At 42.5% G+C, this 25,878-nt stretch overlaps 3 protein-coding genes across 4 annotated transcripts; 1 reads left to right on the top strand and 2 right to left on the bottom strand.

Moving 5' to 3' along the window:
• Positions 1 to 183: 183 nt before the first annotated feature.
• Obp28a (Odorant-binding protein 28a) lies at positions 184 to 755 on the bottom strand. The gene has a single exon (XM_017141845.3). It carries the CDS (start codon positions 735 to 737, stop codon positions 306 to 308), a length of 432 nt encoding a protein of 143 aa, XP_016997334.2. The 5' UTR covers positions 738 to 755; the 3' UTR covers positions 184 to 305.
• Positions 756 to 2,130: 1,375 nt separating this feature from the next.
• On the bottom strand, positions 2,131 to 22,274 carry bchs (WD repeat and FYVE domain containing 3 bchs). Of its 2 annotated transcripts, none has more exons than XM_070211690.1 (18): positions 21,814 to 22,274; positions 20,503 to 20,831; positions 20,203 to 20,448; positions 17,577 to 17,931; positions 17,260 to 17,446; positions 15,877 to 17,202; positions 13,762 to 14,777; positions 12,747 to 13,326; positions 10,898 to 12,090; positions 6,579 to 9,937; positions 6,418 to 6,521; positions 5,442 to 6,354; positions 5,210 to 5,384; positions 4,881 to 5,087; positions 4,724 to 4,825; positions 4,402 to 4,536; positions 4,215 to 4,329; positions 2,131 to 3,816 (listed from the first exon to the last, which is right to left on the bottom strand). In XM_070211690.1, the coding sequence occupies exons 2-18, from the start codon at positions 20,797 to 20,799 to the stop codon at positions 3,651 to 3,653; spliced, it is 10,476 nt and encodes a 3,491-aa protein (XP_070067791.1). In that variant the 5' UTR covers positions 20,800 to 20,831; positions 21,814 to 22,274; the 3' UTR covers positions 2,131 to 3,650. The 2 variants fall into 2 exon arrangements, with proteins under 2 accessions (XP_070067791.1, XP_016997354.2); XM_017141865.3 differs by having other exon boundaries at positions 22,133 to 22,274.
• LOC108057561 (uncharacterized) lies at positions 18,444 to 20,005 on the top strand. Its single transcript, XM_017141866.3, has one exon. The coding sequence runs from the start codon at positions 18,508 to 18,510 to the stop codon at positions 19,807 to 19,809; it is 1,302 nt and encodes a 433-aa protein (XP_016997355.2). The 5' UTR covers positions 18,444 to 18,507; the 3' UTR covers positions 19,810 to 20,005.
• Positions 22,275 to 25,878: the final 3,604 nt, after the last annotated feature.

Genomic DNA, 25,878 nt, shown 5'->3' with positions numbered 1-25,878 from the left:
ATACCAAAATTTCTTTCAATTTTCAGCCGAGTGGGGGGTGATATATAACCCCATATCACCCCCGTGGATCCGCGCATGATACAAACATATCTTGATCTAAAAGTTAAACTTGAGAACAAAATATTTTTTTTATTGCATGCACCGGGTGCATTGCACCCAGAGAAGAAGATATACGGGAGTAAGTACTTTTAGGAATGAGTTTATTTTACTTGACCTCGATGGATCGAACTTAAAGGTACATATTTTTGCGTTTTCGTTTTCGGGGAAGAGTCACTGCTTGTCTAAGTCGGGGGGTTGCGGAGGGTCTACATAAGTCCGTGTTTGGTGGCCTCGGCCTTGAAGCAAGCGCCGTAGGTTTCGGCGGCCTCACAGTGGTCATTCGGCACACTGATGGCGGCACAAGTGTCGCCAATCTCCAGGGCCAGCTTTAGCTTGGCCGGATCGTTGCCCGTGTACTGCTTGGCCTTCTCGTGACCGGCCTCCGTATCCAGTTTGCCGTTGGCGTCAATCAGCCCAAAGCTCTTCATGACGCAGGCTCGCAGGCACTTGCCGGCATAAGTGGAGGCGGGCTGCTTTTTGACCAGGTCCTGTAGGTCGGCATCCACGGCACCGACCTCCTTCATACAGCCCTCTGCCGCCTCCATCATCTTGGCCATGGCTTCCTTCTCGTCAAAGCCGCGCACCAGGGTGGCGCCCAGGAAGAATACTGCCACAAGAACGATTTGGGAGCAATGCATGATGTTCGACTGATGTGTCCGGACTGAAGTTGTCTCTGCAGATGGCACTCTCGCTTTTATAGCTGAATCAGAGACTCGCTCGGCTGTGAAATAATATGGTTCATTGTTTAACTAACTTGCAATGTCCGGCTAATTAGCCGAAACGCGATCGTTATTGTGTTTTTCCATTTAATGGAAGTGCTAACAAAATCGAGTCGGTCGACAAGCCCAGGCCAATAACTGCCGACCGCCCCCATAAGACACGCACGTCCGCAGAAAAGTCTAGGTAAATTGAAAAGTGTCCCAACGTCATCCCACAATGATTCGCAAACGAAATAATTGGGTCGAAATTGGCAGCTAGCCCGAATAACTTGAAAAATATATTTCTGTTGAATATAAAAACATATTTCGGTTAACGATTTATATAAAGGGGTTCATCGAGTACCCACTAAGAATTCCTTTTTATTTATTTTGTATATTTTTAAGAATACTTAAAATAATAATGATCGGACTATTGGAACCGAAGATACAGCCCTTTATATCTAGATACAGTTGCGAAAAAAATAATAGCACCACTTCGTCACAGGTTCTTAATATTAAACAAATATGTGGAAAACGGGTATTTTTATATAAGAAGTGTTTTTTATTATCTTGATTAGTATTCCACCTATTTGAAAAAATTGATACGGATATCGAAAATGTTGTCTACACATAATTTTTTCAGATTTTAAGAAAAAAAGTCAAAAAAAGGCCGAAAAAAATAAAAGCACCACTTCCGTTTTCTTTAAATAAAACGGTACGATGCGCTAATATTCTTGTGTATAAAGGATATATTTTATGAGATTTGACTAAAACTAACTTTTCCTGATATCCAGACATCAAATATTCAAATTATGTTTAGTCTTACTATTTAAAACCCGTTTTGAAAAGTTAAAAAATGTGAGTAGGGTGACTAGTTAAAATTTTTTTGTGTCAGTGGTGCTATTATTTTTTTCGCAGCTGTACCTCTGGGTACCGAAGAAAAAAACTTTAAACTTTAAAGTTTATACCCACTTATATAGGAAAAGTGTTTTCCATAATTAGGCTTTACTTTTAAGTATCTATGATTTTGCTGAAAGTGTGAACAAAATAACAAATAGCCTCTCAAATAGCCAATGTGGCTTTGAAACAGGAAGAACAAAACGGTATAAAAATTTATATTTAAGTTCAAAAAGCCAAAGATAATATTGTGATTTTTTTTTAAAACAACATGTACAAAAAAATAGTTTTAGCACAAAAATTTATACTTTATTCGGGTTTGATGTAAAGTGTCCAATTCTTACCATGCCTCCGAGTATCTTATGGTCAGACACTCGACCTATTGTCCTTTTTTGAAACCCTTGTACTCTAAATTTAGTCAATAAAAATGCTGTAGTGTGATAACATAGCTCATTTTATTAAATTGTATTTTTTTAACTTCGCATGCCGTAATATTTATGCTTTCTATCTCACACACTAACAATAAATATATATTTTTATTTATATGATTCTTTTTAGAAATTTATGTAGGTTGTTATCTTAATACAGGTTGTCACGTGTTTGTTGTGGTGTTTTCTCGTATTGCACTAACTGGCTAGGTATTGTTTATATAACACTTCTCTTTCTGATTTGAAATATAACACATTTGAAAACTTTGAGCTGTATAATCCATTGAAACGTTTGTAGAGGATATAAAGTTACATGTTCTCTGTCTTTGGTGCTTCTTAAGTCTTTGGATAGAGTTGAAATGATTATAACAGGCTAGAGAAAATGGAATTGCATTTGTTGTTCCTACCACAACATTAATTTACATATTAACAGCCACCCGTACATATGTAATATTTGTAAATTATTATCAATGCAACATGTAGATTCTCTACAAAATACGGAATGTTTTTCTACCATGGCTACCGATATATTTATCTAATTTATTTGTCTTATTATTATAGATTTTCATTGTTATTTGACCTTTGTATTTACAATAATTTAGTATTTAGTGGTTGTTTTTGTGATAAATGGAAGGAATTGAATAGTTTAAAGCTCGGAAAAGAAGTTTTACGTTGGGAAAGTTTTTCAGAAACATTATAGCACACTTTTTAAACACTTACTTTTCAATATTTTATTTTGCAAGGCGCATTTAATTTTTTTTGCAATTTATAATATTGCTTTTAGAAATCGTCACCCTTTTATTACATTTTTAGCATTGCTTATATTATTTTGCTCATTTTAAAGTAATCTTGAGAAAATCTACTTGCTTTTAGTTTAGTGTGAGGTTGTATTGTTGTGTGCTAAAAAGTGTTTTGTTCCCGCAAAAGGTGCGGGGATATCCTTTGTGATGTGTTTGGTTGTATTTTCTAGTAAAGTGTTCGAGTTAACTATTTAATTGATATAACTGGCGGTGCTTAGTTTGATTATTATTGATTTAGCGGTTGTGAACTGACGGCTTTCTGCACAGCAATACGGGAAACATCAAGCTTTGAAGAGACATCCGAGTTTTGTGCGCTGCCCACTTTTGTTGGCTGCTCATAGATGTTTCGAAAGTCTACACTAAATAGTCAATATTTATAGAATTTTACGTCAGGGCTACATTACTATAAATTGTCAATGCTTGGGATGCATAAGCAACATTTATTATGGTTAAACTCGGTGTTTAATAAATAGTAATAAATAAGTATATAAATTATATTGCAACTTGGATTGTGTACATAAAAAATTCGAATTAAACTATTTAATATAAAGTATAAAATCATATAACAGCCTTTGGTTAAAGTTAGATTAACTTGATTTGGATAAAATAATTGAATCGAAAAAAATAAATAAAAGCTTTACACCTAACTACCTTTAACGGTTACAAATAAACACAGTAATATAGTTTGAGTTCGATTGGATGCCGATGTACGCATAAATCTCATTTTTCTAATTATCCAACGAATTGGTTCGCAGCTGACTGTAGCACGCCTGGCACACCCTAACTGGCTTCAGGATTCGAAGACGCGATATTTCCGACTCGAAGCGACTGCACTTGTTGCAGAAAACTTGACCGCAATTGCGACAATGGTGCTTTCTCTCATAAAGTGTAAATCTGAAATGAATTGATAATAAGATTAATAAAGTAGTCTTTATTATAATAATGCTAATTATATTAATATTACAAAATTACATTTATTTTGCAGGAAAAAATATATTTGTTCTTTAATATTTTACTTCAGATGTGTTAAAAAGATCTTAGGTTTTTCAATTTGAGGCACACAATAACAACAAGAAAGAAAGAAAAGCTATATTCCATAGATGAAATCCAGAATTATTTAAAAATTATATTCCCAAGAGTAGAAGGTAACATTTCAAAAACTATACTATACGAAACTATATTTTTTTCTGTTCATTTTAAATGACACCGCCTCTACTGGCGTTTCTGACTTCATTTGGTGACTTGTGGTCTTTAGAGGGTGTTGTAGAAATCACATATTTTTGACAACTTACTTGACGTGGCATTTGACACACTGATCAGCTCCCTCATCTTTTAGCCAATGATCAGCAACTCCGCGACCTGGCTGTTCAGTCACGCTCCACGAAAAGATACGACCTCGTGCATCGCCTTTAATTTATGGCAAATGTAATATATGCATTAGATGTTTTATTTACTGAATCTTTGTAAAGTAATACTTACCGACATATAAAATTTTATGATCTTTGGATACCGTTAACGCAGTAATACTTGCTGGTTCAGCATTATCCTTCCGATCATATGCCGTATGCATGGTCAGCTTAGAGCGGAACATTAATTGACGTTGCCATTTGAAGCCTAAGTAAGAGGAAATTTATTAATTATTTTTCAGTTAACAGTGTTTGGATATACATATATTAATATTCGAACAAAAACATTAATACAAAAACATTTAATATTAATAGGTACTTAACTTAACATAGGATTGATAATTATAAAATGTTGCAACAGCGCCGGTGAAGTGATTAAAAAATTGTAAACTTGCCTTTTCTTAAAATCTGATCGCCTTTATGCCTGTCGTTGTCTATTAAGACGAAGCCATCAGTCAGGCTCGTATCTGATTTGCTCGGCCTTATAGAGTATTCATCTAGAAAATCGTTAGAAAGATTAGTTAACGCATAGAAACATTTTGACATCCTTACCCTCATTGGACTTGGGATCACAGCTGCTGCTCTGCGCTTCCGCAGTGGCTGATTTCATTTCGTGCAGGGACTTTGCTCCTGAAATTGAGCTTTTCCTGGGCTCACCTTGCTGTTCTTGCTTGCCAGCAGTGTTACCCGACTTACTCGATTCCAGGCTATGCTGTGAGGCCTCAGAAATGCTGCTTTCCGAGGCAGATTTGACAATTTCTGCGGACAAAGGAATACAATCAAGTCAATGAAATAACTAACTTCGGCCTGCCAAAGATTATATAACAGTAGGAATATTTTGCAAAGGCGGGAATTCTAATTAAAATAAGTTATAAACTAACCCAGCTCTTCTTCCGACTGTGAAAGGCTTTTGATTGGCTTAATGAGGCTCATTTTGTCGTCCTTCGAGTCTTTGCCTTCCAAAGAGACGCTGTCGGGTTTGTCCTGCGAGGAGACCTCCATGCCTCTCTTCAGCTTGCGATCGATGGGCACCTGTGTGTGCTCCAGTGACCACATCTGTGTGGAAACATAACTTGAATTATTTAATTTATTTATAAATATCAGCATACTCACCCTTACGACACCGTCCGTTGAGCCAGTTATGACCACATTCTGCTGGTCCCACTCGCGAATCTGCGAGAACGCCACACACAAGATCTGCTGCATGCGATCCGCACTGCCCACACAAGTGTTGACCATGGCCAGGGCATCGCCATTAATGGACCACACATGGAGCCAAGTGGCCGAGCAGGTGGCAATATCCCCGGTTAGCTCATTGATGGCCACGGCAGCCACCACACCGGCGTGTCCTCGCAGCTGGCGCACGAAAGTGAAGCGAGTCATATCCCAGACTATGGCCGTGCCGTCCCGTGATCCGGACACGATGACATTGTAGGCAGCACTGGCCGCCAGGCAGGTAACAGCATCGGTGTGGCCGTGCAATGAGTGCTTGACGGCAAGGCTCTTTCGATTCGCGTCGAACTTCCAGACAGTCACCACTGAACTGGTGCCAGCGGTGACAATCATTTTGGCATTGGGACAAGCACAAGCGAGGATCTCCCCGGAGTTCTGGGCCGATGCCTCGGACACAAAGGATGCCCGATCGGTGTCGTAGAGACCCACGCGCAGGGAATGGTCTGCAAAGCCCCAGGCTATGTACTTCGTGTACGAGGGCGGCATCATCACCTTGTTCTGCTCCACGGCAAACACAGTCTTGTCTGGCTGTAAGATTTGACCGACTGGTCCTTTCAGCTCCTTGATCGGCTGCAGACTGGGTTTGAGATTGTCCAAGTTGTGGAAAAACAGCCGGTCGGTCTGTAGCACTGTGCTATTTCCCTGAATCAGTGAAGTTGGGTCGATTAGTGCCGAATGACGAGAGCCGCCCATCTTCTTAGCGGGATGCGCCTTTTTGAACAGCTGCTTTGGAATCTGACCAAAGTTGTTGATGAAGCCAATGGTGGCATTCTTTTTGAGTGGATCATCAATGCTAATGTGGAGTAAATAGATTAATTGAATAACATAATAATTAAATAAATATTTTTTTATGTACTTGTATATATCCACATTTCCCTCGTAGAAGAGATGGTGAAACACGTTGACGGCATCAACGGCAGATGGTCCCTGTTGCTTGCATCCAAAGATTAGGTCAATCCACTGCAAGTATTAATGTTAAAGATGTCACCAAAATTAATTGGAATTAACTGCACTCACCAAATGTAAATTCTGGCTGACATAGTCACACTCCAGAGCGCTCCTGTGAAGTCGGATGAACTCCCTGGGATCGTGCTTTGCCCACGGCGGCAGGATGACGTGGTTGAGCGTCTCACCATTCTGCTTGGTTCCCAGATCGAAGCTGTTGAAGTTGCTGAGGAACTCGGGCAGGTAGAAGAACTCTGGGATGAGTTCCTTGACGTCGGCCATGTTCAACTTGGAGGCCGATAGCCAGGCCTCCTTGATGCTGTGAAACATGCGGTCCGCCAGGTCAAAGTGACCGCCCTGCAGCTTGAGGAATGGCTGCGAGAAGGGCTCCAGCCGGACCAGATACGAGCACACGATCATCGCGGAACTGTAATGGGTGCCATAGTGGTAGGGAGGCGTCTCGCCATGCGGATCGTCCCACTCCTTGAAGCGCTTCTGGAACTGCTCCAGTCGTTCCTCCGCCTGAGCGCCCATGGGTCGCGAAAAGTCTCGGAAGGTCTTTGGGTTGGTCAGATCCAACTCCTCGGAGTCGTAGTCGGCCAGGATCCAGGGAAAGACGGGGTACTGCATCAGGTCGTTGTAGCTGCGCCCGGCCAGCGTGTTCAGGTGCATAAGGTACTGGAAGTTGGAGATCTCGCCACGCACCCAGCGCTGCGTCACCGACGTCTCGCCGATCAGGCCGCTAAAGATACCCGCCGTTTGCTCCACGCTGGCCGTTCGCTTCTGCCCAGCCACCGATTGCTGTGCGTTGTCGTTCAGTGCAGTGGCCAGAGCCAGAAACCTTTGATTCACCTTATTCCGCACCTTGCGTGGGAAGCTCAGCAGATAGTTGCGTCCATCCTCGGAGAAAACTTCCAAGGCGATGGGCTGCAGCAAGTAGCGACGCTTGTGCACCTCGCGGATTTCCTCGTACGCAAACTTGGAGCACTGCCTAAGCTTTTGGCTTACGGCGCGCGAAGTCGTGGAAGAGGTTCCGCCGGAGTTGGGAATGATCGGCTCATAGGCTCCTGGCGGCAGGGTGTCAATGTCACGAATCTCGCGGTTCTTCAGCAGCGTAAACCCATCCACAATGTAGCAATGCTCCTTGCCAAACAATAAGAGGCCTTCAAATGTGTCCAGTCCCTGAACCCTGGCACATCGGAACATAAAGCTGATCTTCTCCTGCTCCTCTAGGAGCCGCAAGAAGGTCTCATTATCGCTGGTCATCGAGGTGTCCTCCTCCTCCTCATCATCCTCTGGCGCATTGCCATCCATTGACTCCTGCGGACAGGGAGCTGTCCCATGACCCACAAGCTTGGGTAAAACAAGAGGCGGCGGTGTCGATGTGGAACTGCTTGACTCCAAACGATGAACATGCACCGCTTCCAGCGAACTCTGCTGTTGCATGGCATGGTGCTCCGCTGCCTCGGCCAGGATGCGAGGCTGCTGCGGTCCGTGGAGCGCGTACGTCTTGCTGTCCAGACTGGAGGCCACCTTGTACTTCAGCTGCCGGTTGTCGGCCAACTCCAATTCCGGTCGGTATGGATAGTGCAGGTAAAAGACATCGTTGCGCATCGTCTTCTTGCGCATTCGGTGGGGACCCTCGGTGGTGTCCAGGATCCACTTATCCAGCGAACAGCTGCCGGTGGGACCCCACAGCCCTCGCTCGCGGGTAAGCTCCATCTCGGACTGCACCCAATCCTGGTAGACGTAGCGCTGAGTGTGCTGCAGCATCTGCTGGTATTGCTTGGCCCGCAAATCCAGAAGATCCTTTATGAGCTGCACATGGATGCCCGTAGACTCGTAGGCGGCCTCGCGAGTTAGCGTCGACCTGGTTCGCACCAGCTCCTCTTTCTTGGCCTTCGTTCGGCTGGTCAGGCGCGACAGTCCACCGGTGACTTTCTGTATCTTTGACTGAATCTGGGTGTGCAGTTCCCAGGGCGCGCGATACGTGGCCTTGCGCTCCGCCTCCACGTAGTTAAACCATAGCTTAGAGGCCAGCTCCATTACCTGCTCCCGCGTGGTCTGCAAATCGGGTGCCTTGGAGTTGGACGGTGGGGATGTGAGGGAGACCTTGAACACCTCTTCAATGGCGGGCTTCTTGCAGACGTACAGCTCCTCCCAGACGCGAAAGGCAGCGCCGACGACCAGATTGCGACCCTGCAGCTGGTTGAGATCCTCGTCCTTGGGCTCTGCCGTCTCCGTCTGCGGATTAACGTGCCAGGTGGTATTTCGACTGGTGGCAGGCTCCAGAATAATCTTCATGTCGGCAGTCAATTGCAGCAGGCAGTAGGTGAGGCAGCCAATGAACTCCAGCTCATGGTTGCCCGCTCCGAAAATTAGCAGGCGGTGCTGTATGATCTTGTGCAGTGCCTCCAGCACACTCATCTGCTCGGCCCGCGAATCGTCGGTGGGGCGGGAGAGCAGGAAGAGGATGCTGCGATTCAGTGAGTGGTGCAGGTGCTCCAGCGACAGCGACGAGGATCGCCGCTTGGCCTGTACAATCAGCTTGATGACAAAGTCGAAGATGTCGTGCGGATTGCGGGCGAGGCAGCCCTGCCAAAGTTTGTCCACGATGCGGGCGGTCAAGTAAAAGACGTTCGGTGCGATGTGCTGCATTTGGCTTTGCAAAAGAGGCACCAGTGGTAAAGCCGCCTGTTCGCCTACGAGGACATCTGCTGCAAGTAGATGATCCATCAGTGCGATGATGATCTGCGTCTGGTACTGAACCTGCAGCGGTAGCTCTGCCGAATCTGGAGCTGCGTCTAAAACAAGATCTATTACTGGTGTCAGCTTTCCCTGCATGTTTAGACCGAGCGAATCTACGACAATAACGCGCAGAAAGTCTATGATGCACTTGCACACCGGGTGAGCGGTTAACTTGGGCTGCGGTGCTCCATGAAGGCTTTCCGGTGGAGGCAAAGCAAAGCTGCTTCCTGTGTCGTCTGTAGGCGTGGATGCTCCACTATTCGGCTCAGATTCTGCCGCACGAGAAGTCAGGGGAAAGAGCACGGCCACCAGTGAGGTGACCACATCGCCGGCCATCATCACGGGCGCAAAGTCGCTGAGGTTTTGGTACAGACTGAACAGGAGCTGTATGATGGTCTCCGGATGACTGTGTAGCCAGGGGGCGCACTCGCCCCCGTGAACGATTCCACGCACCATAGTCAGCAGAACGCAGACTCCCTCGGGGCAAACATTCAGCTTGGGCAGCTGCGTGTTGGCCGATACGGGAGCGCCCCAGAGAAACGACCAGACGCGGTCAAGATCGAACTTGGTATGCTCGGTGGCCAGCACTTTTACAGGCTGTCCCATTATCAGAGCGGTAATTAAGAAGTACAGCTCCGGTACGTCGAGGTGATGATTCATTAGCCATTCAAGCAGCTGGAAACCTAGAATAATAATGGGGTTAGTAAATTTAAAGGTAATCCTTCAATTTTTGTTTTATCATAGTATGTCATGAAATTTCTGATTTGTTTAATTCAATTCTATTTGAAATAAATTGAATGTTTTTCTAATTCATTTCGAATGGATTTTTTTTTGTGCTTTCTTTTGAGAACAAGAAGTGGAAAATTTTTAACAAGTCAATGTTAACTGCATAGTGAATAAAATTCAAGCAGATTTAATCACAAAATTATGAACCCTTTCTTCTTCAAAAGAAATTGTCGTTTGAATTATTTCGGAATTCATGTCATTCATTCCTTCAATTCTATTAAACTCAAAATCAGGGAACGTAACTGTTATAAGTTTTATTTTAAAAATCACACTTTAACAGTTATTTTCTGATTTGTAAAGTAAAACTCAAAGAATAACTGTTATTTTTTGAGTTTTATAATAAAAGTTGACAAATAACAGTTATTCGTCGTGATCAAAATAAAACTCAAACTTGATTTATGGCGATTTTGTGGGTAAACAAAATTTTACAAAAATATAGGTGTAAAATATGCGCGGTTGCCTTTTTTAACAAATTTTTAGTAAGTTATAAAAAGCACGGGTATTATGTTTTTTTTAATTATTTCATTTTTTCAAAAATGTCAAGGGAATAACTGTTATTCATAAAAATCAAAAAATAACAGTTATTTTTTGAGTTTTATTATAAAAATCAAAAAATAAAAATCATTACGGATTTGTAAACTACAATGGCTAATAAAAACTGTGGTGTATTTAAAAAATTTTTAGGACCCTTCTAAGTGCGTGATTTTTTTGTATGAAAAATTTACAATAACAGTTATTTTCGTTCCCTGCTCAAAATTCAAATTCATTCAATTCTATTAAACTCAAAATTCAAAATAATTCATTAAACCCATTCATGCAGGGCTCTGAATATAACAATTTTTTATATAGATGCTCACCTGGTATATTCAATGCCGCTGCGCGTACCTCGCCTGCGATTTGCGTGGGCAGATGTTGTATGGTGTTTTGTGGAGTAGCCACAATGACAGTGCCCGTGCCGTTCGTGGGACGCTGGTTAAGCTGTTGGGCTCCGAGGCCCAGCATCTTCCGCTGTGATACCATCTCCGTGAAGCGAAGATAGCCGCCGTTGTGGGTTGCATCTCGAAAGCGTACGAGGAAGCTTTCATTGGCACAGACCACGACCAGCACGCGCACCGCAATAATGACAGTGGTAAAGTGGACATGTGGTTGCATAAAGAGCAAAAGCCAATCCATGCCCAGAGTCTTGGAAATGTCGTCGCAGATAACATAGTTCACTGTATTGCGGGGCGTGAATAGAAGTCCGTGAAGCAGCGAGAGGCATCGATTGCGCAGATAGATGTTCTGGGCCACACCGCCATCCTGATCTTCGCCAGGATTCTTCATGCTGGGTAGGAGAACGGCCCGTTCCAAGCCTCCATTATGGGCCAGCGGTAGCTTAGCCGCCACATACTGACCAAAAAGCAACAGATCCGTGTGCCTTGGCTGACCGCCCAGCAGAGTCTCCAGCAGACTGAAGAGAATCTCTCGTGTCGAGTGATCCTGGATCTGGGTGATGATGTGCAACAACTTGACCAGAAGCTGCAGGTCTCGCATGATTTTCACATTCTGCTTCTTGTCGCTCGACTCCACCACCAATTCCAGCAAATGCTCTAGCAGGGAACGCAAAAGTCCATTGGGTGCATTGTGCCAGATCTCTAGGTCGCACAAAAGGTCTTGGAATGCCGTCACATTCGGAATGGAGGACATGTCCTGGCCGCTGTTCACCGTGCCCACCAGACCAAAGGTCAGATGGAGTATGTGTGAGTTTAGCAGGTGTTTTTTCTTCTTGAAGAACATGCCCAGCGTCTGGTAGCAGCGTTTCCTATCCATCTCCGCCTGGGCAGCACGATTACTCCGTACCACGCAGGTCAAGGCCTTGACTCCCGCATACAAAGACTCCACGTCTTGAGCCATGGCGATTATGCCGAGCAGTACGTTGCAGCCGCCCACAGTATCGATCATGGCTGAAACGGGATGTGGGCTAAACACTCGTACTCCCAAATAACCAACGACCACGCCGCCCAGGGAGCGACCAGCGCCCGCGAGATGTCCAGCCGAGTTGTGCAGAATTCTGGAAGAGCATATTGATTATTTTACAGGGTTCACTCATTTAAATATCCCTCAAAAACAAGCCGACTGTGATGAAAGTAAATATATATCAATCACGATACAAACAAATTGTCATCTTTGCTCATTCAAATACATATCGCTCACTGATCGTAAAATATTCATCATGAGTGAGGAAAATAAAATGACGAAAAAGTGATGGAAAAAAATATCCCTCACGAGTGATAAAATGATCATTAGCAAAGACAAATAGCACCGATAACTCAAAAGCGTGCTCAATTTACAATGGGCAGATGATGTAAAAGATGTAACCTGCGTTTAAAAACATATAAATTGCTTATTAAAGTCTAGATAATACAAAGAAAAACTTTTGTAAAACTTGGTGTTAGTAGACTATTTTTGTTTTTATTTTCCTCATTTTTTCCTCACAAAATGTCAAAAATGAGGAAAATGTTTCGAGAAAAAAGCAATATAGAGCAGTTGAAATTTTATCAGAAAAATATGCATCATCCCTGCTTGGTTACTCCTCATTTTTTTGTGACAAATATCACCGCCCTATGTTGATATTATTATATTTAAACAAAATGACATATTGTGAGGGATATTTTACGAAACCTGTTATTTTAAAACTGCTTAACAAAATATTTGATCAACACTTACTTAATGGGCGTCGCATTCTCGTGAGAATTCATATTTAACTGCTTGGCAATGCTCTTGTTGTCCGCCCGGCTGTAAACTTTACGAATCTTGACCAGGGTCAGCTTGGACACCGCTTTGGCGTTAAGTCCCAGGAGCACGCGATCCTCGGGCACCAGCGGCGCCAACGACTCACACTGCTTGCCCAGCTGAGGAGCTTGCAGCGAGCCCATGTAGTGAGGTCCCAGTTGATAGATGGTCTGAACCGTCTGCTGCGTGAGCACATCTTCGATCAAATGACAGACGCCTTGCTTCCAACAGAGACGAGAGTATCGTCGCCATATTGGCGGCGTACCAATATATCCAAAAATCTGCGTGGCCGACGTGAGACTGGCGTTGCCTGCTGCCGGATGCTGAGCTATGTAGTGCAGCTTTTGGGTGTGCATTGGCACTCCGTCCAGGTAAAGGAACAAGCTGGAATTCTTCAGAACAGCTCGATTGAGCACGACGACCAGGTTGTGCCACTGGCCCTCATGCAGGAGATCGGGACACCATATGCGAGCAATGCCGTCATCAGATCCCTCGGGCTCCCAGTCACCAATACCTGGAAAATCAATGCATTAGACTTATGTGACACAACTGATGAAGACAAGTTGAATAAATGGATGATGGGATTCAATGAATTATCTTAATTTTCTCGTTTTATTTGAATGAATTAGGTAGCATTTTGAGATTAATAGAATTGAATGAATGAATGGCATGAATTCCGAAATAATGCAAACGACAATTTCTTTTAAAGAAGAAAGGGCCATAATTTTGTGATTAAATGTGCATGAATTTTATTTTATAAACAGTTAACATTGATTTGTTTTAATTTTCCACTTTTTGTTCTCAAAAGAAAGCACAAAAAAATCTGGCAAATTAAAAAAATTCATAAAAATTATTTATTTATTCATTCAATTCGAAATGAATAAGAATTCAATTTATTTCAATAAAACGAAAATTGAATGATTCACGCAGGGCTCTAAAGTCAACTTACTTTTCCTGGGCGTCACCAAAGTCTCCTGGGTGGAGACGACTATCGCCTTATCGCGAGCCGAGAGTAAAATAGATAGGCATGCCAGGTTTTCCTCACGTGGATTGTGGATAGTCCTCACCAACGTAAGAAGCCGGACGCAGTGTGGATCCGTCTTGGGGTCGGAGAACTTTTCCACACAAAACCAGGTGGAGTATGTAAGCCCCGTCTGCGGCGGAAAGATGCGATCGCCGGCTCCGATGCCGCCAATGGTGTTCGCATCAATGGTTCCGCCGGCAGTGGCCGTCGCCTGAGGCGCCAGTGAGGGGAGGTACAGGCAACCGAAACCCTCAGCCGACATGTCCAGCTCGACGAAGGGAGGCAGCGTGCTCGATCCGTGGGCACGGAAATCACGCGGAGTTGTCATCGACACCAGAGTCTTGATTCGAGTCAAAGGAACTGGTCCGCCTAGCCGGTAAGGCTGCTGAAGATCTATGTCCGCACAGGAAAGTGGCTCGCCCAAGCGCAGGAACTGGCGCAGCTCGGTGGGCTGCAGCGCTTGGGCGGCAAGACGCTCCAAAATGTACTGCATGGGCACGTGCAAAGGATGTGATTCCTCTGCCAGCGCTTTGCGGGTCAACTGAAGCAGCTTTTCCGCCAGTCCATGGTCGCACATAATCTGCTGGTTGCGTTCGCTGCGCACCAAGGACTTGATGATTTCGCTGAGATATACCTGCAGCTGCACTGCCTTCAGAGGATCTGAATCGTTCTCCACGGCGGGTAGTAGCTGAAGCATACAGAGCACCACACCTGGGTGTACTATCCGCGGCTCGGGACTGGGTTGCGTGAGATTCAGCTGGCTGGGATGCACCGGCGCCGCCAGCTCCTTGCTCGGTGATCGCGTAAGCGCTGGAGGATCGCTGACGAGTGTGATGATGCCATTTAGATTTGGCGCCTCAAAGTTGTCCAGCGCAATACTGTAGAGTAGGCGAAATACGACGCATACGTAGGACAACGGGTACGGAACGTCTTCAGAGAAGCTGGGGAATACAAAAATTATAATTTTATAAATTAAGTTTGGCTACGTTAACTTAATTATTGTTTATTTAGTTACAGCTAGAGCCCTGCGTGAATCATTCCATTTTTGTTTTATCATAGTATGCTATGAAATTTCTAATTTGTTTAATTCAATTCTATGCAGGGATCGCAAGTAAGAATTACTTTTTTAAAAAAATTGACAAATAAGTCTTATTTTTCAATTTTTATTATAAAAGTTGACAAATAACTCTTATGCTTCAATTTTTATTATAAAAATCAACAAATATTTGTCAACTTTTATAATAAAAATTGAATTGAAATAACTCTTGAACTGTGGGGTACATTGGTTTAAAATTTATATATGTATAATCTACGCTTTAATACCTTTCTGTTGATATGCCATATGTCCCCAAAATATTTTTGATGATGTAAAAAATATTATTGTTATAAAAAATATGTTGGGGACATATGGCATATCAACAGAAAGGTATTAAAGCGTAGATTATACGTATATAAATTTTAAACCAATGTACCCCACAGTTCAAGAGTTATTTCAATTCAATCTTTATTTTATTATAAATTATTATTATGCTTCAATTTTTATTATAAAAATCAACAAAATTGAAGCATAAGAGTTATTTGTCAACTTTTATAATAAAAATTGAAAAATAAGACTTATTTATCAATTTTTTAAAAAAAGTAATTCTTACGTGCGATCCCTGATTCTATGTGAAACTAATTGAATGTTTTTCTAATTCATTTTAAATTGAAAGAATAATTTTTTTTGAGAACAAAAAGTGGACAATTTTTAACAAATCGATGTTAACTGCTTAGAAAATAAAATTCATGCAGATTTAATCACAAAATTATGGCCCTTTCTTCTTCATGCCATTCAATCATTCAATTCTATTAAACTCAAAATTCCAATTCATTCAATTTTATTAAACTCAAAATTCTAATTAATTCATTCATATAAAACAAAAAATTCAAAATAATTCATTGAATCCATTCATGCAGGGCTCTGTAACTCACAGCACTAATTTTGTTATTTTTTATAGGTTCGTAAAACAATATCTTCGCTCTTTTGAGAGACTCTTTTACCTGACGGCTAGAATGTCCCCGCTGAAAATCTCATGGTAATACTTCAGCAACGACTGCTGCGGCTCATAGACGCCGGTGAAGTCCTGCAAGGCGGACGATGCCCCAAAACATCCCAGCAGTCGCAGGGTGTCGCACAAGGAGCTGCTGCTGATCTCCTGGTAGAAGAACTTTGCGTTGGCCGGCTCAAATCTCATGGCGGTGGCCAGAGTCTGGAAGACTATCTGCAGCAGCAGAATGAGATCCTGTTGAGGAATGTCCGGTTGCGGCCGTGCCATGCTGCCGTCCAGAGATACGAATACGCTCGTTACGTATACGAATCCACCCACTTTTCGGAATACGGTTCGTGTGCGGTGGGAGTCTTTCAGGCAACCGAGCAACATGTTTAGTATCTGGATCTTGAATTCCACCTGCAACGGGCTGACGCTGTGCATAAGTGAGAGTATGTGCAGCATGTCGTCGTCTCCGCCTGCAGACAGAATTAACTCTCGCACGATTCCCAGAGCCTGCGGCCTACAGTGCTTGAACTTCACCAGCTCGTGGACGCACTTGGCGCCGCCGTATTCACGAAATAGCTGGGCATTGTTGCTGGCTCCTCCGCCCAGCAGCATGGTCAGCGCCTCCAGGACATGTTTGCCCATTGTGTCCAGCATGTCCTCCTCCGCGTCACCTTCCAGCTCAACCACCACCGACTCATCCCCCTTCGTTATTTGCAGCACATGGGCGGCGTATCGTGAGAGGCATCCCACGAAGATCTCAAGAATGCCGACTTCACGGTAAACGTCCTTGAAAACCGTGTTGTGTCGCAGAATATTTAGCAGTGTCTTCAGACACAGAATGCTACATGGCGTCGATTGGTTGTGCTTCAGCAGAAGAGAAAGGCTGATCAGCTCCTTGCATGGAACAAAGTTCAGCTGGAAGACAATGAACTCCAGCAGGTCGTAGAACTTTTCCTGTATTTGCGGACTCTTCAGATGTATCCGCTCGGCGAACGTACTAAGTGTGTGCTCGGATTCCAGGATGAAGTAGTTGGCGTTCTCCGAGTGGTAAACCCGCGAAATGGCGTCCAGGATGGTGCAGCAGAGTGCAGGCGTCGTCGACTTGAGGAACACGTTCTGTAGCACCTGAAAGGCGTACACATTTCGCACACACGTCTCTCGCGAGGTGGCCTGTGGCAGCTGGAAGTTCTGCAGCTTAAAGGCCGTGTTGAACTGCGAGGCTGGCGGTCGCAGCTCGTAAAACCCACACATGCACAACGAAGAGATCATCAGTACAAGATTACGAATGGCCGCTTGAATCTCCAGCGATTGACTGCGATTGTTGTCAAACCTGCAAAGGGGTTATCAGTTAAGATATGCTATAGTTGTTGGCTCTTATTCCACTTACTTTAGCAGAAAATCGCTGAGAAACACGTAACCCTGGGATGCGCGAAAGTCATCCATTAAAATCTGCGATACCTGACTAGAGTCCTTGAGAAAGCAGAACACTGTGACGAACATTTCGACGATTTCCAGAGGATTTCCAAACGTCAGGCGTTGCATATTATCCACGCAAAGCGCCATGCAGCCCTTGGCTAAAAATATTAAAAGGTTAAAATCAATAGTTATTAAAATACTATATTTAAATAAAGTTAATAGAAAATTCCAAGAAATTCCAATACAGCCTTAATTCTAGACCATGATTACTTTAAATTTTGTACTTACAATGTATGTAGCTAACCACAGCATCGGTCAGGCCGTTTCTTGATATTGTGGTCAAGATTTCAGCTGCATTCTTACGCCACACGATATTGTGGATGGGGCACGGCGACGTGATGGCCGAGAACAGCAGCGTCAAGTCGTCCATGCGGGCAAGTTCCTCGGCGGGATAGGGGTACGAGCAGAGCTTCACCAGCAGCTGCACAAACACCTTCTGGAGGAGAGTTCGCCTTTCGTGGGCGTTAAATTCACTGACTGCCCCTCCGTCTGCTGTTGGCTCATCGTCCTCCACGATTGGCAGGTCGAAGAACAAATACAGGCACTTCACAAGAGTCGAGGGAACTGCGGCGGCAGTCATTACCTAGAATGGTAGTAAAAATGTAGTCCGTTTTAATTTATAATGGGAGCGGATTCCAAACTACTCTGATCTTATAGGTAAAAAATTAAAATATTGTAAACATATAAAAGGGCCTATAATAGAATCTTTAGGACCAATATTTTTTATACAAAAATTAAAATTTTAGAAACATATTAGGGCCTATAATGGAATCTTTAAGATCAGTATTTTCCATAATGTGCAACATTTTTTATCAAGCTTATCTTTGAGATCGTTTAAAGACTTTAAAAAGGTTTTTTGATAACATTTTCCTAGTCGCAACAAAATTTTGCAACATATAAAAGGGCTTATAATGGAATCTTTAAGATCAGTATTTTTTATAAAAAACTAAAATTTTAGGGCCTATAATGGAACATTTAAGATCAGTATTTTCCATAATGTGCAACATTTCTTATCAGTCTCAAAAATAACAGGTACGGTTAAAACTTTTTTTTTTAATTAAAAGGTTTGAAACATGTTTTTTATAACCTTTTCCTAGTCACAACACCTTTGAAAATATGCCAATACCTATTCCCAACTATTTAACTCTTCGATTGTAAAATGAACCAGGTTTGGGTGTTCTTCAAGCTCATAGAGGTGCTGCTGGGCAGTGTGTGCATGTTTTTTCACATGCGAGGATCATCGTACTGGCCCGAGCGTATTCCCCACGTGATCCTCTACTGCGCCACATTTTCCTCCTTCACGATGCTCGCCGCACTGGGTGCCTTCCGCCTGATGCTGGCCCGGAGTTCGGTGCTTTCCTCGCAGCTGATCCTCACACTGAGCGCAGTGATCGCTCACTACCTTTGCGGCGTGATGATAATGCGAACCGCCATGCAGGATCCTCACCTGTCTGCCATGAACTCGACCATCGAGTACCTGGAGCATCCGCACTTTGCGCACTGCAAACAGCAGAGCATCGCTGCGCTGATCACGGGAACCATGTACCTGATGCACATGTTCCATGTCTTCGACCTGCTGATGCGCATGGAGCCGGGCGAATGGAGGCTTCAGGCGACGGGACGCAGTTTCTTCGAGCGGACGGATGCAGGAGCTGCCGGGCTGTTTGTGCTCTCCAAGCCGGTGGACGATTTCTTGTGCCGCTGCTGCAGTTGCTACTTCAAGCTGGCCCACTCGCAGCCCCTGTACTTCCGGCCGAACGCGGAGGTAGAGCAGCCGCACATCGTGGCCAGAATGTGGCAGATCATGGGCGAGATGCGAAGGAAATTCTTTTCGCTGCATCAGGTCGAGAGCGAAGAGAGTTTCCTGTCCACGCCGACCATAACGTCCAGTGAATCGGAGATCGCACCGGTGGTCACCGAATACGAGGCCTCCTTGGAGGAGGAGGCCAACAAACGGAGGCAGACCTCCTCGAACTGGCGTGGCTCCAGCGATTCCTCTAGCCTTTGGGCCAAGATCGAGGACAGAAGCACTGTTAGCCTCGGATCGTCGAGTCAGAACAGCGAGGCCACAATGAAACCGAATCAGATGGATCGCAAATTAAACCGGCGATCAACCATTGAAGCAGAAACCGAAAAAAGGGAGAAGTCGGAGATTCTTCTCGTAGAACAGGGCTCGAGCTATTCTCGCCTTAGATCTTTAAGTAAGACTGACTCGCTTCATAAGGAAAAAGATAAAGGACAAACTGAGGATACTGGTGAAAAGTTCCCAAAAGAGTCGAGAAAGTCAACCCAGCAAAAAGAACAAAAGGTTACGAACGTATCCAATCAAGCAACTATAGAAGTAGAACCTTCCCCTAAAAATGGAGCTCATCTAAAGAAAAGTTCGCCAGCAACTACAGAAAATGAGGAGGAAATTTCGAAGGGTACTTCCACACAGCAAATGAAAAGGGAGTCACAATAGGAAAATAAAGAGCATAATCTTCATATGACTTAAGTTAATTTGGAAATTACAAAAATTTATAAATGATCCTGAATGTTCTTTAACAATTAAAGATAAGTTTAGTATAAAAATTTAGTTTTTTGTTTAAAGTAAGTCCCTTCTAAACTACTATGTATATTGTCTATATTGTCAACTATAAATTATTTATAATTATCAACACGTAGTGACTAGCGTATTAATTCATAAGTTTCTAAAACTTGTAACCCTAGGATAAGGGTCTGTTCTCGTCCGCCTGTTAAATTTAAAGTAGGGTTTAAACTCTGATTTCCCATACGATTTCAAGGTTTTAACCCTACTTTAAATTTAGCAAACGGACGAGAAAACGGCCCTAAATGAGTTTTAGTTGCAACTTACCTGTATGAGAGATACGTCCCCATTGGCCAGCAGATTGAGGGTTGCCAATAGCATCCAACCACTGCTGGTTTCCTCCGTGGTCTCCACCTCAAGAAACTTGACGATGGCTATAGATGCCGCCTCCGTGCTTTGGTTAGAAGCTCTCTTGCGGATTTCGCTGACCATGAGCCGGGAAACTTGCTGGCAAAAGGCGACCACATCCCAGAACTTTTCGCTCATGTCGTTTGCCGGACAGCTGCTAAAGACCTGCAACGATCGAAGGTTATAGGCTATATTCTCTATAGGGATTGGTTTACTCACCTTGCAGAAGAGTGGCAGCATCTCGTAGAGCTTGCCATCGCGCTCCTGCTCGCTGAGCGGTTCCCTCGGATGGGTATATTCGTTGAAGAGCTTCTTTAGGGTGCTGAGGCTCACTTGAACGCGGGCGTCCATCAGTGCCTCCTCGCTGGTTCGTCCATTGGCGGCGGGCACGGCGGCAAGATCGGAGGTGGATCTGTTTCCCCCAGGAGAACTGCTGTTTGCCGGCGAAGTGCCACCGCTGCTGCCACTAACGCCACCTGCGGTTGCCGCTCCGCGCAGCTTTCGCATTACGTTCATCTTTGTGTCGATTGATTTGCGGCCTTGTTAATCTGAGAAAAAAAGACTTCATTAGTTTTCGTTCTTTCTAATAATGTTTCTAATGAAACAGAATCATTTTCATTTATTATAATAATAATTAACCAGAACTGTTCTTCTTTCTACAGGAGTAGTACTTCATATTTGTATTTAAATATAATTATACATATTTATTTTTGATTGTATCTAAAAAATTAGCTTAAAACGTCTTAAAGTATCTACAGAATACAGAATGTACAGAATAGGTGATGAATTTAGTTTTGATGGGTAATACGTAATACGTAAACCTCAAATATTTGTATCATTATTTATGAATCCTATTCATGAGACACAGCTCATTACTAATGTAATTAAGAAAGGATTAATCAAACTTAAATAAATAATTATAAAATTATTTTAAAATTTAGATATATATATTAATAATGGTTTTACATGTAATTGTATTTTTGGTCACAATTGAAGTTTTATTTATAAAGTGACATTTATAAAGCAGTTAAGTTTCGGTTAGGATAGTAATTATGATGCGGAATCACATATGGAACCCGGCTGCTCATCGCAACAAGGTGTGACATTTCAGCGATTTATTTGCACAACACTGACACTAAACAGCAAACACAAACACAAACACTTTAAATTCAGCAAGTTAAGTGGTTTCTAAATCACATCACCGCACATTGCAGTTAGCGTTATTGCTTGTTTTCGCAGCTATTCTATTTCTGCTGCCGTCGCCTTAATTAGCGGCCGCTGGAGGTGAATCATGCGAAAAGTGCCGTCGTTGTAGGCGGATTCCATGCGATTATTTACTTTTATTTACTTTTCGGGAGTGAACGAACGTGCGAACGTTGTCTCTTTATTGAACATGTGTTGTTGTTGTGTTTGCTTTTAATTCAATTCATACGCATACACAAAAATTGAGCTGAAACTGCTTATTATTTACATTTTCAGCAAATATTTATCTTTGAGCGAGACAGCTGTTTAGGTTTACTTATTGCGCACTTGTTTGTTTGTTTACTCGAACTCCCTTTTCGAGTGCCGCTTTGCTTCTCTTTCCGGCCAACGCATTTGGGGCAGCTAACGGCCGTTCTGTTGTTGTTGCCCTTTTTGGGGCTCCGCTTAGACCACTCTTTCGTAGTCGCTCTTTGTTTTGCTCTGGTCAATCGCGCTTCACGACAATTTTATTGATTTTTCTTCCTCTCTCTCGCGTAGCTCGCGCTCTCTCTTTCCGCCCCCGCACCCCTCGCCAACCAGCAGACAGGTCGAAGTTGAAAATTTTCACAGCCACTTTTATCGCTTATTCGGCGGACTCATCACTTACTATTGCTATCCGTCGCTAGCATTGTGTTTCCCGTGTGAGTTTTCACTATTTTGGGCTATTATTACACTCGATTTACATCTTGTTTCTCCGTTGAAAAAGTCAAGCAAATTTTCTCCAGCTTTTGTGTCTACTCTCTTTTTCTTGTTCGTTTGAGTGTGGCCGAAGTGGCGCTAGGTGGAACACCTGTTCGCCATTTACGTCAGTATTGGAAAACGTTATAACGCAGGGTTGCCCTTGGGCTTGTAATCGGCGGTCTGGTTTGAAAATTCAAAAATAAACGGAACTGATAAGGGGATTTATGGATGATTGATGTTTTATTAAACGAGTAGAGTTTTTAAAGAGGCCAAAGCTATTTCAAAACTGTATTGGGAAATTTATTTGTTTTCATAAAATCTAAATAAAAGGATAATTTTTTGTGTAGTAAAAGATCTAAATATGATGATGATATCTAAATAGAAGAATTTTGTTGTACTTTTTCAAGTGATCTTAATGACTAAATTTTACATCCCAAAAAAACGTCAACCAATCTTTATTAATGAATTTAAAAAAAGTGATTTCCAATGCATTAATCCGAAAATTCACGCTAATTTTGATACGACAAAGCTTGATGTTTATTTTTTGTGATTACTTAGTTACTTTGCTAATGACCCGCTATCCCAAATTAGTAATAATAAATTAGTAATGAATTTAAAAATTGATAAATTTTCTTCAAGGTATATACATTAGTAAAATTAGTAAAATAAATTAGTAATGAATTTAAAAATTGATAAATTTTCTTCAAGGTATATACATTTTTATACCCGTTACTCGTAGAGTAAAAGGGTATATTGTATTCGTGCAAAAGTATGTAACAGGGAGAAGGAAGCGTTTCCCGACTCTATAAAGTATAGTACACTTCCGAGAAGTATAAATGAAATTTTGTTGTGTATATTTATACCTCTCAAAATGTAGAATTTTTAAAATCGGACCATCATATCCATCTCCCTTGCACTCCCTTTGGCTGAGTGACGGGTTTTAGATAGTCGGGACACCAACCCGACTTTAGCGTTCTTTCTTGTTTGTTTTGCTTTTCTTAAGCATTTTTAAAATCGATTGTTTTCCTTTAGTAACAAGTTACTGGTAGATCCTTTGAGGACTTGGAAAAAAATGCAATGAAATGTATTATTTATTTTAAAACAGCTCAATATTAAAAAAGGAGAAATGTCATAAAAACGATCTTATAGCTGTAAATGCTTACATTGCCAATAACAACGACCAACGTCCATTAATATCAGAATTTGTCTGTGGCAATACACCAAATACACACATTTGTAGGCATTTGTGAAAATCATTGTTGATTCTGGCTAGGGGTTATTAATATTTGTGTTTGCACTTCCACTTGTTATAATTGTCAGCATCAACAGATATTAGTCAGTTATGACAACAAAATTATTTGCATATTGATTGAGCACTCTGTTCTGAGCTCCATGTGTTGATAATGATGCAATTTGTTGATTCATTTATGGCAGATCCTGCTGCGAGTTTATTGGGTTTGATTGGCAAGGCAATCAAATGCAGCGCACGTCCGTCCGTCCGTCCTAATTTAACTGGAGCCAAAACCAATTCCGACCGCCTCCGAATTTAAATGCAGATTAAATTTCATTTTTGAATCAATTAGGGGTGCGAAAAGAAAAGGCGTGTCGTGCTAAATATTTACCCAGCTGTCTGGGCTCGGGGGAGAATTATCCTGATGTCCGACAGTCGTCTCGCTCCCCAAAAATAGTTTGCCTTGGGCGTTGGCCCCGCCACGCCCTTCCGTGACATGACCCCACTGACCCCTTGCGTGACTGTTCTGACCCACCCGCTCCCACATTCCTCATTTTTCCAGCTAGCCACACGAGCTTAGCTCAGGTTCCCCAATGCCTGTTTGTGTGGGAAAGCATTGGGGATTGGCACTCCCAAATATAATATCTTCCCACCTAGACAGGTACTTTGCGTACTTTCCTGTCTGCCACCCCCTCAAACGCTTTTTTTGGGGCCAGGGTTGAGGAAAGAACGGCGTCTGCGGCAATATTCTAATGGATTTTTCTTTTTCAGCTATAAATAGGCGCCCAACAACTGACAGAAATTGAAACAATATTTCAGATACTAGGAAGGGGCAAGGCAGCAAACCTTCAGTCGGTTAAATGTTGGTGATACTCTGAAAAGAAAGGTAGCAACATAAAAAAGGATTTGTGTTAAAAGATACGCAAAGCCAATGCAATTTAAGGCGCAAAGTAATGTTTGAAATTAGTGTAATGAATCGGTTGGTTTAATAATACTTCCCATGGTAAATTTCTGGTGCTTATACGCATATCGTTTTTACCACACAATACTGGTAAAATTGTTAAAATAAGTAATATCTTTTTGCCACCTCTCTCTCTAGAAAGAATAACTAATTCTCTCAATTCAAAATAGCGCTTAAAGTTATAAAGTACGCATAAACCACAATTTTACATATATTTCCCCCTTACATTTAAACATAATAAAACAACTCCTTTTAAGCCTCAGATATTTTACAACAGAAAGCATACCTAGCGGGGTCTTAGGAGGATTCGCAAAGAAATGTATCCTTTTTATTTTGTCGCGGGTTGCTTTTATACATGTAGCTTAGCCGCTTTCCCATGGCGGTTTTCACAGAACCACCTCCCTTTTCGGGCGGCTTTCGCAAAATTTAAAAGTGTAACCCCAAAAATCATTTTTGCAGCATTCATGTGGGACTCATTTGGCGGGGTTCCCCCCTTTTCCGGAACGAATAACTTTTATTCTCGTCTCAGCATCACCCACATTCACTTCCACTTCATCACTGTGCTGTTGTTGACAATGAGCGAAACATTTTCGGATCGAAATTGGCAAGACTCCAGAAGGGGGGACCAAGGGAAATTTTGGCCTCCATTCCCGAAAGACATGAATATTCATTCCTTGCGGAGCAAATTCTCAACTCGAAAGGAGATGCTTCAGGTTGCCGAGGATTTTGGGATTAACATAAAATTTCATTTGATTGTGTTTCGGTGAAGATTTTTATGGGATATAAGGGATTTTATATGGCAACTAACTTGTTTGGGTATCCGATGCAGATGCCTGCCTAGTGAAATCTCAACGGGCCATAAGATTGATGGGAATTGTTTATGTTATGGCCAAGGATGCCTGGACTGTATCGAGTTGGTTAGTGGGTAAAATGGGATAATTATGTGTTGATTGCGTTGAATTTAAAGTTAAACTGTGTACCAAATAAAGATTATTTAAATATAGGTATTTAGATGAAACGGCATTTACAAAAATAAAATAAATACATATTTTCTGTAACCCTTTTCTCGAAGCCGAAATGGGTATATTATAGTCGTTAAAACGAATCATCGAAGGAAGCTACTTCCACATAGATATCCGAAAACTTATTGGCGTAGTCGTATAAATACAGAGCTCTTCACAAATCCGGACAATAAAAAAAACGGCGATTATTTCACTGCAAACTGTGTTTTACGATGCAATTCGGCCATGATGGTGGTACAATATAAAAGATTGATGAGCTTTCTTTGATGAGCCCCTGTCAAGGTCGTTCCTCTTTTTTTTTGGGTGCCGTGTTCTTGTTGATTCTTTGCTCTGAATGCGCGTATTTGCCTGCGAAATTTTTCAAGCAAATATGAGTTGGGCAAACAGCCAGATAAAGTGCTTGGAGTGCTATAAAAGGAGAAATTACCGGCGGAAAGAGACACAGTTCCAGCATTGAT

Source organism: Drosophila takahashii, chromosome 2L (assembly GCF_030179915.1).
Source record: "Drosophila takahashii strain IR98-3 E-12201 chromosome 2L, DtakHiC1v2, whole genome shotgun sequence".
In the NCBI taxonomy this organism is placed as follows: Eukaryota; Metazoa; Arthropoda; class Insecta; order Diptera; family Drosophilidae; genus Drosophila; species Drosophila takahashii.
This window is presented reverse-complemented; position numbering and strand designations above follow the sequence as displayed.